Here is a 15,227-nt window from a genome sequence, read left to right as displayed (position 1 = left end):
AAGGCCCTGCATGGCCCCTCCTCCTCCAGAAGCCTTTCCTGATTGCATCCTGGCCTGCAGGCTGGCCCCCATGCCTCTTCTGTACTCACTGGTGCCTCCAGATCTCAGCACTGAAGACTCCTCGTTAGGTCAGCTAGCTATGTGACTGTCCTCCCACCAGACAGGGGCAGGGAGGTGCCATGTCTGTATTGTTCCCCAGCACGCCAGAAGCGTGGTGATTATCAATACATCGATGCCACAGATATCGTCTAAGGCTCTGCTCCGGTGCCACAACGATCGAGACAAAGCTTCCTGCCCTGAAGGAACGGACACGTGAGTACAGGCGACAGACAAGAAATGAGATATGCAGTATAACATACAGTGTGGTCAAAGGTGATAGGGTGATGCAAAAAAAAAAAAAAAATAGGGCAGGATGAAGCAAGGGGGTGTGATTTTAAACAGGCTGGGAAGGATGAAGCAAGGGGTGTGATTTTAAACAGGCAGGGAAAGATGAAGCAGGGGGGTGTGATTTTAAACAGGCAGGGAAGGTGTCACTGAGGAGGTGCTTTTTTTTTTTAAGATTTTATTTATTCATGAGAGATACAGAGACTACAGAGACATAGGCAGAGGGAGAAGCAGGCTTGCTGCGGAGAGCCTGATGCAGGACTCGATCCCAGGACCCTGGGATCCTGACCTGAGCCAAAGGCAGCCGCTCAACCACTGAGCCACCCAGGTACCCCGAGGAGGTGCTATCTTGCAGAGACCTGAGGGAGGCAGCCTCGTGGCTATCTGGAGGAAGAGAGTCCCTAACAGAGGGAGCAAAAAACAGTGCAAAAACCCTGAGACTGGACTATGCCTGGGGTGTTTGAGGAACAGTGGAGACCCATGTACACTGAGCAGAGCGAGCAGTGAGCAGTGGGGAGTGGAGGAGGTGAGGGCCCGGATGGGACAGGATAGAGTATGCAGGTATGCAGGGCTGTGGGGAGCATGCGAGCCTGGTCTGAGTGCAAAGGGAGCCCTGGAGAATTCTGAGCTGAGGAGGGGCACGACCTGATTCTCGTGTTCTCAGTGCCCTGGGGCTGCTGGGGGTGGAACAGACTGTGTGAAGCTGGAGCAGGAGAGCAGGGAGGTAGTGACTGCACTGGGCCAGGGGGAGACCTGGTGGGGACCCCAGAACAGGTAGGAGTCTGATGCATTTAGGAGGGAAGGTAACTGAATTTATTAATGGGCTGCACTGTGTTAGGAAAGGTTGTGGCCCGAGCAGCTGGAAGGATAAAGCTGCCATTTCCGGGGACTGAGAAGATGGCTGGAGGAGTTGGTTTGTAGTTGGAGGGAGCAAGGTCCCACCTGGGGGCCTCCTCCAGACTGTCCCTGTCCAGACTCTGCTGGAGTGCAAAGGAAGGTGTCCTCACGGCCTGGGCCTTGCCTTCTGGAGCTTCTCTCTTGGCTGGCTCCTGAGCGTGCAAGCTACACGCCCAAGTGGGCACAGGCGGCCAGCACCCAAGACTCCTGTTGACCAGGCTGGTGCACTAGTGGCCACAACCTTGGGGACCTCTTGGGGTTGGGGCTCTGAGCCCTCGTTGCTGAGAAGGGCCTTCAGGCTCACACACCCACCTGGCCAACATCTGGGTCTCTAAGGAGACCCTTGAGGGGACAGAAGGTGACATGGGGTGGGAAGTCTCTCAGGGAGAGGTTCAAAAGCCGCTGCTGAGTCACAGCCATGGGTCCCCTATGAGTCAGCACTGGCAGGGGCCCCAGGAACTGGGGGCTGGGGGCTGGGATGGGGAGGGCAGTTCCCACGCCCAGAGGAACCAGGCGGTTGGGGCACTGGGGCTTCCCCCACTGCCTCTCCCATCCTGTGCTGGGCTCTAGGGGATATTCAGATGACTCTGGGGAGGGGGGGGAGGAAGTGGGGAAGGGGGGGTACTGACCACTGGACTTGGCTCCAGGAACCCTCTCTGCGTCTGACCCAGATCAGGAATGCAGAGGCTGCGGGCCCAACAAACGTGTTACAGCAAGAAGGCGTAGAGTTAGCCATTAAGAGGGACCACGTGTAAGTGAGGCATTAGTGGGGACCTCGGTTTGGGGGCTTCTATTTAAGAAGAGCTCCTTGCTTCTGGGGCCTCTGCATTTTGGCAGTGGAGGTTCCAGCCTGGGGGGTGCAGGCGGAGCCCCCAGCTGCGGAGAAGCAGGGGGTGTGGGAGGCCTCCCGAGCGGAGCTCCCAGCCCGCCCTCCCAGAGGAGGGCTCTGGAGTCTGCTGCCCCCTGCTGGTGGCCTGGGGAAAGCTCGGCGGGCCGGAGAGGTCGCTGGGGCGCTTCTTCAGGCCAATCCCGGCAGGAAGGAGGAGGGGAAAGGCCTCGCACAGAATTCCAGCTCTGCTGGCTCCAGGCTATGCCATCTGGCGCAAGGGGCAGACCCTCTCTGGGCCTCACTTGCCCGTCTGTAAAAAGGACAATAGTCACTTCGTGGGCTTGCGGGGGAGAGTCTGAGATGATTGTCAATGAACGAATGAATGAATGAATGAATGAAATGAAATGAATGTTGTTTATTCCAGAGCGACCCTCTCCCGGTTTTCAGTTAGGGGAGGGGTGGGCATGGGAGAGGACTCCACCCACAAAGGCCCAATTACTGTTTCCTCCCATCCTCTTCGTTGCTTGCCCTTTCTCTCCAGGAATTACCAGCCATTTAGTGGGAGTTGGGGATAGAGCAGGGCTGAATCCTAGCAGCTTCTTTTTGCGGGGGCGGGGTGGGGGTGGGGGTGTCCTAGGGACATCCGCCTGCCTGGGCCAGCTAGAGCTTGGCTTTCTCTGAGGAAGGGGGCCAGGTATGGGCAAGTGGACCTGTCCAGGGGCAACCCAGGCAGGGCTGTGGTGAGAGAGTGGATGGGGAGGGGCAGGGCCAGGTGGAGCAGGGCCATGGCCCTACAAGGGTTAAAGCCTGGGTCTGAGTGGGGTGTAGGAAGGTTTCTCGGCCCCCTGTCAGTCTGGGATGGGGGATGGATAAATAAACAGAATGAGAAATCTGTCAGCTCAGCCCTGGCCAATGGGAGGCCACCTGGCTCCACAGTCTGCCCTGAGGTGACCTCCTTCCACCAGCCACCAGCCACCTCGACCACAGCAGACAGGGACAGGGACTATGTACGTGTTGGGGAATTGGTGGGGTCCCCAGAGAGATCCCTGGAGGGAGCCTTGCAAATGTCCGTTTCCTGCTGGGCATGCCCCTGTACCTGGTGTGTGTGTGTGTGTGTGTGTGTGTGTGTGTGTGTGTAAGGGAATGGGGGGGGGGGGCTCCGTGTAAGCATCTCCAGGAGATCAGGGGAGCCCGACCTGTGTACAACTTGTCAGTCTACCTCCTGTATGTGGCCTGTGTGTCTGGCTTGTGTGTGTGCCTATGACAGATGGTCGCAGGTACACGTGTCCCCAAGTGTCCCTGTATTTCCTGTGTCCTTATAGAACCCTGTGGCCCTGTGGCCCTGCCTGGGGCCGGGGAGGGGGGGGCGGTGTCTGTGGGTTTGAGTGTCTGTTCTATGAATTCCAGCGTGCCTCTACCCTTTGTACAGGAATAATTGTACACATATTTGTGTGTCTGTGAACTTTGTGTGTCTGTGTGCCCCTGAGAGTGTGTGCCTGGCGTTTTTCTATTCTATGTATAGCTCCATGTGTGTCCGGGTGTTCCCATGACCGTGCACCCGGTGGGTGGGGAGGTATGTCGGTTCTCTGTGTATTTCCGTCCATCTGTGTATCTTGTGTGTGTTCTTGTGTGGGGCTGTGTTCTGTGGCCGTGCCTGCGAGGTGAAGTCTGTGTACGTGCCTATCGGTATCTTGTGTGTGTGCCCCGGACTCCCCTCTAGGCATATTCCAGTTCTGAGGACGATCCTGATCCTCCTGTCCTGTGGAAGTGATGTGTCTGTATTCTGCGTGCGTCTGTGTGCTCCCTGGGTGTATGTGTGTAGCTCGGTTTTATGGACATCCTCGCGCGGCCGGTACCCCAGTGTCCCAACGTGTCCCGACATCCCCTCCCGTGGGTATGTGCCTGGAAACCCTTTGCACACCCTTCCCTGTGTTTGTGGTCCGCGTGCCTTTGTGCGCCTGTGCTCCCCGTGCGCCTTTGAGGTCTACGTGCGTCTGGGTCCCTGCGTGTGCCCGCTCGCGCCCCCGTGTCCCCCGCGCGGGCCCCGGGAGCTGCGTCCTGACGCCCCGTGGGCATCCCCGCGTGCGTCCCGGGGCGCCTGGCGGGAGGCCCCGGGGCACACGCGGCCGCCGCCGGACCCACCGCCCGGCACGGCGCGGGGAGGAGGGAGGGGGCGGCGGCGGCGGGGAGCGCGGGCACGTCACCGAGACAGACAGGCGGGCGGGCGGGCGGGAGGCGGCGGCCGCGGGTTCGAGCCGGCGCCGGAGCCCCGCGGCCCCCTCCCCCGGCCCGCGGCCTGGGGGGCCCCCGCCCAGCCCCGAAGCCGCCGAAATGCAATTTCCCGTGCAGGCGCCTCGACTCAGGGGGCTTTTCCGGGCTGGTTTGGAAAGAAGAGGGGCAACGCGGCGGCGGCCCAAAACGAGGTGAGCGCGGGCGCCGGGCAGGCGGGGGCGCCGCCCGCGGGGAGGGGGCGCGGCGGGGCGGGGCGGCGGCGGGACCCGGCTGCGGCCCCCTCGCGCACCTGCTCGCGGCCGGGGGGCCGGCGCCCCGGCCTCTGCGGCCCGGCCCTCCATTGTTGCGGAGGCTGGAGAAGGGGGGCGGGGAGGGCCCAGCGGCATCTCTGCGTCTCGTCCTCCCGGAGAAGGGGCGCCGGGAAGGCCAGACCCCCCCAGACAGGACAGGCCCTCAAGTCCCCGAGCCTGCGCCTGGGGGGGTGGGGGGTGGGGGACGGCGGGCCGAGGTGCCCCCGCGGGGCGGGGACGCACGATGGGGGGCGCAGGGGCAGCGGAGCACAGGCCGCCGACACCTGACCACCGGGAGGCCCCAAGGCCCGGCGGCGGCGAGCTTTGTTCTTGGGGCCGGAGCGGGAGGGGGCTTGGGCATCCAGGGCTGGGAGAGGCTCCGGCCCGGCGCGCGCGTTCGGGAAGGCGCCCCCGGCCAAGTTCACGGGCGCGCGGGCCTGCGCGAGCCCTGCGGAGGTCGATCCCGGCGGGGCCCGGCTAGGGCCTGGCTGTGGCCGTGGCCCCGGGGCCGCGGCGGCGCCGCCTGCAGGAGCCCCGGCGCGCTCCGCGGGCTCCCCGCCGGCCTGTCATTACCCGCGGCGGCTGCAGGGTATTTACGGGGGGCCAAGGTTTGCTAACAGGAACACGCCCTCCAAAACTGGCCATAGAAGGGAAAAATGGCCCAGAATCCCCATTGCTGGGGAGCCCTTTTAAAGCGACAGGACCCCTTTCACAGGGACTTACCCTGGAGGGCATGCTGAGGGTGGGGGGGATGAAGATCTTTCATTGGCTGATAGGAGCTGGGAAATGCCCCCTCCGCCGCGCCCCCGTGCATTTCAGTTCCCCCCATCTCCTTTCCCACCCGTTTTCCACTGCCCTGGACTACTCACAGAGACATTTGCAGAGCCACAGTTAGATATTTCCAAATCCCTGACAGTCTCCCAGTCCACACTTTATACGTGGACAGATATCATCCCCATGATTACATCACCTGCAGGAATGCTCATACACTCACACAGTCACTCACAATAATACTGCCACGTGGGCACACGCATCACCCATAATGATGAGGACATCCAGGGCTGACAGCTGGAAAACATTGCTACACTGAAAAAGCCAGCCACCACTGACGGTGGCCACAGCGTGGACACAGCTTTGCATGTAACACTGACACACACATAGCCCTCTACTGCACAAACAGAACACTCACTGTTGCACCGGCACCCAAAGTAACCACAACTACCACAAATATATTAAAGGCCCAGCCATGGGTACAAATAGATACCATTATCCACAAGAACTGGCATCCACACGCCTGCCCAAGCAAGGCCCTACAGTCACCACAGCCACCCAGGCAACTGGACACACGTACACAGAGATGGTAGGTACAAGACCTATAGAGATACTGACCTCAGGTCATCGTAATCGTGGCATACAGACCGCCCATAACACAGCTGCACGTGCGGATACATTTTTGGTCCGTGGTAAAACTGACCTCTTAGACACCCATTATGACACAGTCACCCACAAACAGATATGAACACTCCAACAGTACCTATACCTGTTGTCACCCTGACACTTGATTATACACTTGGACACCTCCAATCCTACCTACACACAGACAGATGGAATAACATACGCACAATGGCACACAGACCCGCAGGAAAAGGACACAGAGACAGGCAGAAATCCATAGTCACCTGGATGGCTATGAATCCACCACTTGTTTATTGAGCATCTGTTATGTGCTGGGGCACTGTTCTTAGCACTGGGGATGCAAGGGATCAAAATCCCTGCCCTCCTGGAGCTGACATTTTAGTGAGAGGAATGGGGGGCACCGTAATCAGATAACACAGACTACACTCACCCACAGTGACACTGACAGACGCCAGACACCCACACACCTTGGCTCACACGTCGACCTGCAATTACCCACAATTAGCCTGACACACACCCACAGTCACACTGACATCCACACACAAACAGAAGCCCACGGGAGTGCCGACACATGTGCCAACACCAAGACACCACTGGCATAGAGACAGGCACCCGCTATAGCACACACCCACAGAACCCCCCAAAATAGCCCACCAGAGTAGCTTGGAACCCACGTCCACTGCAGCCCCTCTGGTAATAGGTCCATCGGTAGCTGCTGGCAGATGGAGGCCACCCTGACCTAGACCCAGGGTCACCTTGCACCATGAACCTCAGCAGAAATGTCTGAATTTCCCATCACCCTCTCCTAGGCCTCTCCACAAGCCCCAACCCAAGCCCTAGAGAAGCCAGAGACTTCTTGCCTCCCCCACCCCTGGCCCCATGGCTGGCGGCCCTGGGACAGAAGCTCAGGCTCCCGGCCCACTGGGGGCCCCCAGGTCTTGGTGGGACAGATGAATCCTTGGCTGAAGACCCCACCTGAAAGGCCAGGCAGCTGGAGAGGAAGCCAGGAAGATCACAAGGGTAGGGCAGGTAGGAACCTGAGAGGCCATGGAAGTATCAGGGGAATGAGGAACCCCCTCCCCTACACAGCCTGGACCATCAATGGGACCCCATTTGGGGACCCCCAAGTGCACTTCTGCTGCTCACTCCATAATGGTCTCTTTATCTGCCAGGCCCTGACCAGCTTCTCCTGCATGCCCCCCCACTGTCTGTCCACACACATAAGGGCACACACAAGGGGACCCACACATACGGAGACACATATACAGGGGCATGCCAGCAGGAACACATGCATGGACATATATACAGGGACACCCAGGCTGCCAGACACCCTCTGGAAGCTCTGTGTCTCTCACCTCATGCCCCTGCCCCCTGTTCTTCAACTTGACAGCAGAGCTGCCTCCATCCATCGTCTCCCCATCTGGCTCCACTGGGACCTCTCGCCTCCAGCTCTGACCCCCAGACCCATGCCAGCTGCCTTGCCTTCCTGGAGCTCAGGATGAGGGTGGGGGTGGGGTGGGGTGGGTCAGTGTGGCTTCTGGATGGCTCCCCTTACCCCATCACTCCCAACCCCCTGCCTAGACAAATCCTCCCAGCTGGGATGTGACAGAGTTTGTATGTGGGGGGCGGGGGGAAGGGGGGCTGTGCCAGGACTAAGGACCAGGAAGAGGCAGACTAGGCCTAAAAGACCCTGAAGAGTGCCCCTTCCTTGCACCAAGGCCTGGGGTTGGGGGTAGGAGGAGACGGCTCCTCATCTCCACTGTGCTGGGCTTCAAAGTCAGATGGAAGCCCAGTTGGCGCTCCAGAAGGTGAGTAGGATGCTTGATGGGAAGAACGGTCAGCATCCCCCTCCCACCTCCCCAAGGGCCCCAAGTCCAGACAGTGAGATGCAGACAGAGCAGAGGCCACCCCTCGCCAAGGGCCAGCCCTAGACATGGAGGGGACAGGCTACAGACACATATCAGGTGTAAAGAGGCAGACACACGAGGGCAGACCCAGACAGCCAGAAACAGGAGCACACTCAGAGCCGGAGACCCAGACAAATACTGCCATGAAGGACAGTCAGACCCAGACAGACACCAAGGGCAAGGGCAGGAGCCTGCACCGACCACCACAGACAACGGGAGACCGGCAGACCCAGGGCAGGCTGCAGGCAGCCCCTACGCCATAAGTTTCCTCCCACCCCGTCCTTCAGCTGGAAACCTCCCCTTCCTGTCCCAGCCCTGACCCTCCAGACCAAGCACCCTCTGACGGTCCTTCCCTTGTCTTGAGGTCAAGGTCAGAGCCCTCAAGGAAGCAAGACAGGAGGCACAGGAGGAAAAGTGTTATCTGGAGGAGTCCCCCACCAAAGTGGCCAGTACCTCATGCCTGATGACTCCTCATTCTAGCTCCACAGTCATCACAAGCAAAGCTTTTGAGGAACCTGGGTGAGTTCTGTTCCAAACTCTCAGAGCCTCACTATCCTCATCGATTACGTGGGTGTCCTGATAATAGAGGGATGTATGTAAAGCATTATTATTATAACCCTGCCCTCCCAAATCTCCCTTCTCCCCAAGAGTTCTAGGCATTCTGCTCTTTAGGACTTTGTGATCTTCAAGGCAGGAGACCCCACATGCTCCCTTAGAAGGACCTACATCTCCTAAGCCTGGCAAAGGGGAACCCTCACCCTATCCCTGAATGGGGTCCTTTGGCAGGGTTGATGGTCGATGGGGGAGCGCTGCCCACCCTGAACTCTGGGGAAGTGTGGGAACCTGGCTGGACCCCTGCCCAGGGGAAGAGAATGTGCTCTAGGGAGGGGCTTGAGCTAGGGGAATTCCACGGGGGGCAAGTGTTTTCGGGGGTCCAGCTCCAGGGGTTCCGACTTGGGGACAGGTCCTGTCGTAGCAGACCTTAGGGGGCTTGGGCTTCATGGGAGTGGCCCTGGGGCCTCTGTAGGGACGTGGGTCTGGTGGGGGGTCTGGGCAGGCCAGCTTTAGAGCCGGGTCCTGAGGGGCGGGGCCTACTGTCCTGGGGACTCCTAAGGCCCGCAGGCCTGGGGGCAGGCTTTAGGGGAGCTGGGCTTTTGGAAGATGGGCTTAGAGGGCGGTTTTATAAGGGTTGAGTATCGGGGCGGGCTTCAGAGGAGGGTCCTCAGAACGGGCCACCTGTGGGTGCGGGTTCAGGGGCAGGTTTTAAGGAGGGGCCTGGGTCAGTGGCTCTCGAAGGGCGGGTCTCCTGGACCAGGCCTGGAGAGTTGGGCTGGTTCAGTCCGCCGCCGTCAGGGGGCGTCCTGGGGTTCACTTAAGCTCAGCACGCTTGGGATGCCTGATCCGCTTTAGGGTTACTCCAGGGGGTTCCTCTAGGGCTCGATATTCCTCAGTGAAGTGGAAAGGGACTGGAAATGCGAAAGCCCCTCCCCAGGCAGTCCCCGGAGGTCTCCAGGCCCAAGTTGGGAGCGGCCTTATCCTGAGACTGCGTCGGGGCGGGGGAGCGGAGTCCAGGGGACCGGCGTCCAAATCGGGGGCCCTTGGAGAACGGACTGCCCCCCCCCCCCCCGTTTTACAGGTAAGGGAATGGGGAGGGGCAGCACCTTGGCATAGTCGGAGTTGGAGCAGGATTTTGACCGCTGCCTGTTTTGAAGCCCCAAGGTGAGCGACCCTGCACCCCCACATCAAGGGAGCAGCCCCGCGTGTGCGGGGGCACTCACCTCAGAAGGGCCTGAATTCAGAAGTCTTGAGGCGCTCCCGCGGCCAGGGCCCAGGGCGTGCCCCCTCTAGTCCTTTGGACTCTCCCCCTCCATGGGCGAGTGGACCTGGGGTGGGCCTGGCCACGGCCCCACAGCTGGCCCCGCATTTGCAAAGGAGAACAACCCCCGGGGTTGTTGTGATTCATAAACAATCCTGCCGGAACACGGTGAAGCTCACGGAAGGTATTACATTGTATTAAAATGACTTGTTTATCTCTTTGTTGCATCAGTGTCCCTGGGGCAATAACCGCCTGGCAGCCAGACGTCTTGGGGCCACGAGGAATCCCTCCTCTGCCTCTCTCTAGCGTGCCCTTTGGCCTGGACTCCCAAACTGACGAATAGGAGTAATCTGCACCTTCTAGGGCCCTTTTGAAGAGGACTTGAGCAAATGTGACAAGAAGCAAGCCCAGCGCCCAGTACTGGTCTACATCTGTGTAGCAAAGGCTACATAAATATCTGCAGTTATTATTATTATTTATATTTATCTTGTGCTTTTTCCAGGTCCTGGAGCAGACAGGTCCTGTTTGCTGACTTACTGAGTCAATAGGGCCCTCCCTCCCTCCCTTCTCTCTCCTCTCCCAGGATATCCGTGTTTTCTGCCCCCTACCCCCACCCCACCCCCAGTCCTGGCCCCTGGAGAAGTTGCCAAGGGTTTGGGGGAACATTCAACCTGTCGGTGAGTTTGGGCAGCTCAGGCAAACCATCGACCGTTGAGTGGACCCCGAGGCCTGGAACTGCCATCCACCCATCAGGACCCCTACGTTCCAGATCTGGGGGGCCAGGGTATCTCCCAGATCCGACCTGAGCGCCCTCTCCATTAGGCCGCAGCGAAGGTCACAATCAACATTCATTGTTGTCGGTGGGTTGTGAGGACGGAGGCCAGACCCACCGAGGGATGAATGTCACTGTGGCTGGGCCAGACACAGCCTGAGGGGAATCGGCTAGGGGACAAGACCCACTCACACAATGCCTGACCTCAGCCTCTCACCCCTTGGGGAGAGCTGGCATCTGGGATCCTGATGCACATGCGCCTGATTTGGGGAATAAATCCTTGGGTGGCAGGGAGGACTTGGGGGTACAGATCACTGGCTCAGGGCTGGGCACCTGAAAAACCTTTCCGAGGAAATGGTGATCCCTGTTCCCAGAGGGCTTAGTAAAGGTTTCTTGAATGAATGAATCAATTAATGAATGAATGAATGAGGTGGGCAGTCAGCATAGCCCCTCTTCTCCATGTCCAAGTCCTGGGCCCAGCTTTTCTCCCTCTCCTTGCCCAGCACCCGCAGACCCCTGCTTTACCCTCGACTGCCCACTCAGCGCCTTGGTGCGGGCTGATCCTCCATCTGCCAGTCTCTGCCCCACCTGGGTAACTCCTGGAGGTTTCATTTGAGGGGATGGGATTGAGGCACTGCTGAGTGCTGGGGGTCCCCCCCCCATTAGCCTAACCTGCATCTCTGCTCCCCCCATAATGCTTTGTCTCACCTCCTGTCGTTCCCCCCTACACACTGTCAGGTCAGCACCTAGCCTTGGGAGCTACAGTAACTGGGTGGGGAGACAGGCTTTTGTGTTTGTGGGTAAGTATGGGTAGGAGGCCTTCTACCTCAGTGAATTCATCCATTAAATGGGGGTTCCACTGAGATAATGGGTGTGAAAGCTCCCGGAGGGAGACCTGAGCTAGGAGCCTTAATCCACGTCCCACCCCCCCATGAGCCAGGCACCATCCCCCTTTCCAGAGACAACTGGAGCATCAGCAGCTCACCCATTCCCCAAAGAGCCCAGGGGCACCTGACTCCTCCCCCAGGCCAAGGGAAGGAAGAAAGAAGTTACTAAGTTACTGAGTACATCAATACTAGTCTTTGGGGTGGGGCTTCCACACCCCCACCCATCACCCTGTGGGGCAGGAGTGGCAAGCCTCCCAGACCTCCTCCAAGGAGGGGTAGGCAGGGGTAGCCCTCCCAATGCCCTCTGGGGGATGCCTCCCAGTTGTGGGTGCCCCCTGCAGCCTGTGCCCTTTCACCCCCCCCATTGGCCCCAGCCCACCCACAGACCATGCAAACCCCCCCCCCCCCCCGCAGGTGCATTTATGGGGGAGAGGCAGCAAGCCCCCCTGTGACAATAAGAAACCTCCCACAGCCTGCTCCTCCCCCTTCACACCCCCTTGGAGGTATAAGGAGAGAACGGACAGCATAGACTCCTAGGCTCCAGAGAGGGGGAGGGAGGGAGGGGCAGAGAGGAAGGGGTAGAAAGAGGAGCTTCGGCAGGCAGGGTTATTCTCTCTGCCTCTCTGCCTGGCATACACTGCCCAGCTATGGGAACCTTCGACCTGTGGACAGATTACCTGGGTTTGGCACGCCTGGTGGGGGCGCTGCGTGGGGAAGAGGAGTCCGAAACCAGGCTGGACCCCCAGCCACAGCCAGCTCCAGGACCAGGGGGTCAGAGGCCCAGCCCGGAATCTTCACCAGCTCCTGAACGCCTGTGCTCTTTCTGCAAACACAACGGCGAGTCTCGGGCCATCTACCAGTCCCATGTGCTCAAGGATGAGGCGGGCCGGGTGCTGTGTCCCATCCTTCGTGACTACGTGTGCCCCCAATGCGGTGCCACACGCGAGCGTGCCCACACTCGCCGTTTCTGCCCGCTCACTGGCCAGGGCTACACCTCTGTCTACAGCTACACCACCCGCAACTCCGCTGGCAAGAGAGTGTCCCGGCCTGACAAGGCAAGGATGCAGGACTCAGGGCATCGCCGTGGAGGAGCAGGAGCAGGAACAGGAACAGGAGCAGCGGGAGCAGCAGCAGCAGGAGGAGCAGCAGCCTGCGCAGGTGGCTGGGGGGACCCGCTGTGTGTGGGGGCCTACCCTAGGCTTGTGGCTCAGCCCTCAGGGCCCTTGTGAAGTGGGATTAACCCCAGGGCCCACTTTAGAGGGTTGCGGGGGGAGATAGGGTGAAAAATTTAGAAGGATATTCTACAAGGGTTGCCCAGTGTGAGTAAGGTGGGGCTGGGATTAATTTGTGGCCTTGGGCAGGGGACCTCTCTGGGGCCACAGAGAAAGTGCGGGGACTAGTGACGGGATCTGTGGTTAGGTACGGCAGGGGCTCCAGTCCTGTTCGGCACTTAGGAGCTGTATAGCCTGAGAAAAGTTCTCAGTCTCTCTGAACCCCAGGTTCCTCATGTTCCTCCTTTGTTCCCTCATTTGCCAAGCAGCATGTATGACTGTTTTGTGCCAAGCACTGGGCTGTACCAGCAATGGAAAAAGGTAGAAGGGAGAACAGCAATTAAAACAGTGTGATGAGTGCTGAATGAGGGAGTCTGTGGCAAGCACTTGATCCAGATGAAGGGGTCCAGGAGGGCTTCCTGGAGGAAGTGACTTCTGGGAATCTAATTCAGTTTGATGGAGTGCTAGAAGTATGGCCCAGGCACTGGGGCTCATTCAGGAACTTAGTGAAGTGCAGTGTATCTGGGATAATATGTGTGTGCATATATGTAGTAGAGAAGGAGGTGTCAGATATTTGTGGGACAGCGGAAGGGCCTATAGGTCTTGGACTTGGGTACTAGAGAGCCACAGAAGGGGCAAGACCAAGTCTGTGTGTTAAAGTGTGTTAGATCAAGGCTGACTGACTGTGGGGACAGATATGAGTGTTGGAAGGCAGTGCACTAGTCCTCCAGCCAGAAGTGGCCTTGGCAGCAAGGAGGGAGAGAGTCTTGGCACTCAGGATGGAGGAGGAACATGGTGAGTTTGCGGTGTGTGGATCAGCTCAGGAGGGCAGCTGGGGTGAAAACTTAGGAGATCTTTAGCCGAAGCCTCCCTGAGGTCTAAAATGGCTCTCCCTGGGCAGCCTGGGTGGCTCAGAGGTTTGGCTCCTGGAGCCTTTAGCCCAGAGCCTGATCCTGGAGACCCAGGATCGAGTTCCACATTGGGCTCCCTGCATGGAGCCTGCTTCTCCCTCTGCCTGTGTCTGCCTCTCTCTCTGGGTCTCTCATGAATAAATAAATCTTAAATAAAACAAAATAAAATAAAATAAAATGGCTCTCCCCACACTGCTTGGCCCACCACATGGGGTCACTCCTGTCTCATCAAATGTGGATTCTAATTCTGCCTGCATTTCTAACTAGCTCCCAGCCCTGTGCTAAGGACCTGGCAGGCTGCATACAGGCTTTGAGTAGCTCGAGCTCACATGGCAGCAGTTGTTACTATAGATGTGAAGGGCCTCAGCTTCTGTGGGGTTTTACTTATTTTATTTTTTAAAGCTTTTATTTATGAGAGACACAGAGAGAGGCAGAGACATGGGCAGAGGGAGAAGCAGACCCCATGCAGGGAGCCCGATGTGGGACTCCATCCCGGGACTCGATCCTGGGACTCTAGGATCACACCCTGGGCCGAAGGCAGGCGGTAAACCGCTGAGCCACCGAGAGATCCCCCCCTGTGGGGTTTTAAAACAAATCATTTTAGCAACTTTGTCTTTGCAGAAGTCAGCCCAGAGGAAGTGGGTCTGACCGGGCTATATTGCTGCCCATTTGGGTGCCTTTTGTGGATACAGCCTCCTCCATCAGAGTGTAAACTCCTTGTGGGAGGTGACTGGGCAGGACGACCCCATCCTCACCCCTGGCAGCTGTGCAGTGAACATTTGTTAGAAGAATTGTGTGCCTCCACGAGTAGATCCGATTCCCCCAAAAGATTCTACCTGGCAGATGGGGGAAGCTGAGGGGACATAGAGATGATGGTCTCAGAATCTTTTTTTCTAAGTTGGAGGGAACAGGAGCGCTCCCTTCTCTAGGCGTAGAGGATGGGGTGGAGCAGCCTTCACCACAATCCTGGCAGAAAGGCCAGCCTCCTGTAACATTTTGGGTATAACAAATCTGGGGTCCCCGGTGCCCTGTGGCCGCAAGGGGGCAGCACAGCCAGCCAGAGTTAGAGATTGCGCTTTGTGTCCGGGTCAGGGTCCCACCCTGGGCTGGCCTGGCCTGGCCTGGAGTATCACAAGGGTGCTATTCCAGGAGCAGCCCCCAGGTGGCGCCAGAGCCCCAACAGTCCTGAAGTTTGAAACTACTTTGGGAGCACTGAATCATACCCTATTATTTTTCTCCTTTCCCCCCTGCTTTAAAAATCCAGGTTCCAAAGGTGCTGGGAAGTCTTCTGGACCTTCACCCTCTTCCTTCTGTCCTTCCACTTCGGCCTAAGAGAGGAGACTGGTGCAGGAGGGATGGAGATGCTGCCTTCCCCTGGGTGTGGGGACCCAAGCTCTATGGAGGATATATTTTGGGGGAAGATCCACCTTGCCAAGGACCTGCCTCTGGACCCTTGCCCCAGCCTGGAGGCCTGGTAAGAGAGCAGGGCCTGAGAGTACAGCTGAAAGAGACCCCATGAGGATGGAGGTGGCCCTCAGGCACCCTGGCCCTCCCTATCCAGCACTGGGCACCCAGTCAGCGCTCAATAAATGCTTACGAATGGATCAGCGTGAAA

At 58.6% G+C, this 15,227-nt stretch overlaps 1 protein-coding gene across 3 annotated transcripts; it reads left to right on the top strand.

Moving 5' to 3' along the window:
* Window positions 1-4,322: 4,322 nt before the first annotated feature.
* NANOS3 (nanos C2HC-type zinc finger 3) lies at window positions 4,323-15,227 on the top strand. 3 transcript variants are annotated; one of them, XM_072721449.1, is made up of 4 exons: window positions 4,323-4,533; window positions 8,320-8,474; window positions 10,003-12,588; window positions 14,877-15,227. In XM_072721449.1, exons 3-4 carry the CDS (start codon window positions 12,078-12,080, stop codon window positions 14,942-14,944), a joined length of 579 nt encoding a protein of 192 aa, XP_072577550.1. In that variant the 5' UTR covers window positions 4,323-4,533; window positions 8,320-8,474; window positions 10,003-12,077; the 3' UTR covers window positions 14,945-15,227. The 3 variants fall into 3 exon arrangements, with proteins under 3 accessions (XP_072577550.1, XP_072577552.1, XP_072577551.1); XM_072721450.1 differs by having other exon boundaries at window positions 4,464-4,533; window positions 8,326-8,474; XM_072721451.1 differs by lacking the exon at window positions 8,320-8,474.

This window comes from Vulpes vulpes, chromosome 9, assembly GCF_048418805.1.
Source record: "Vulpes vulpes isolate BD-2025 chromosome 9, VulVul3, whole genome shotgun sequence".
NCBI classification, from domain to species: domain Eukaryota; kingdom Metazoa; phylum Chordata; class Mammalia; order Carnivora; family Canidae; genus Vulpes; species Vulpes vulpes.
Note: the sequence above shows the minus strand (reverse complement) of the source record. Positions and strands in the feature narration are given on the sequence as shown.

Coding starts and splice junctions, on each gene's coding strand:
- NANOS3 (XM_072721451.1), top strand. CDS start 12,078: ATGGGAACCTTCGACCTGTGGACAGATTACCTGGGTTTGGCACGCCTG. Junction 12,589..14,876: donor AGGAGCAGCAGCCTGCGCAG/GTGGCTGGGGGG, acceptor TTAAAAATCCAG/GTTCCAAAGGTGCTGGGAAG.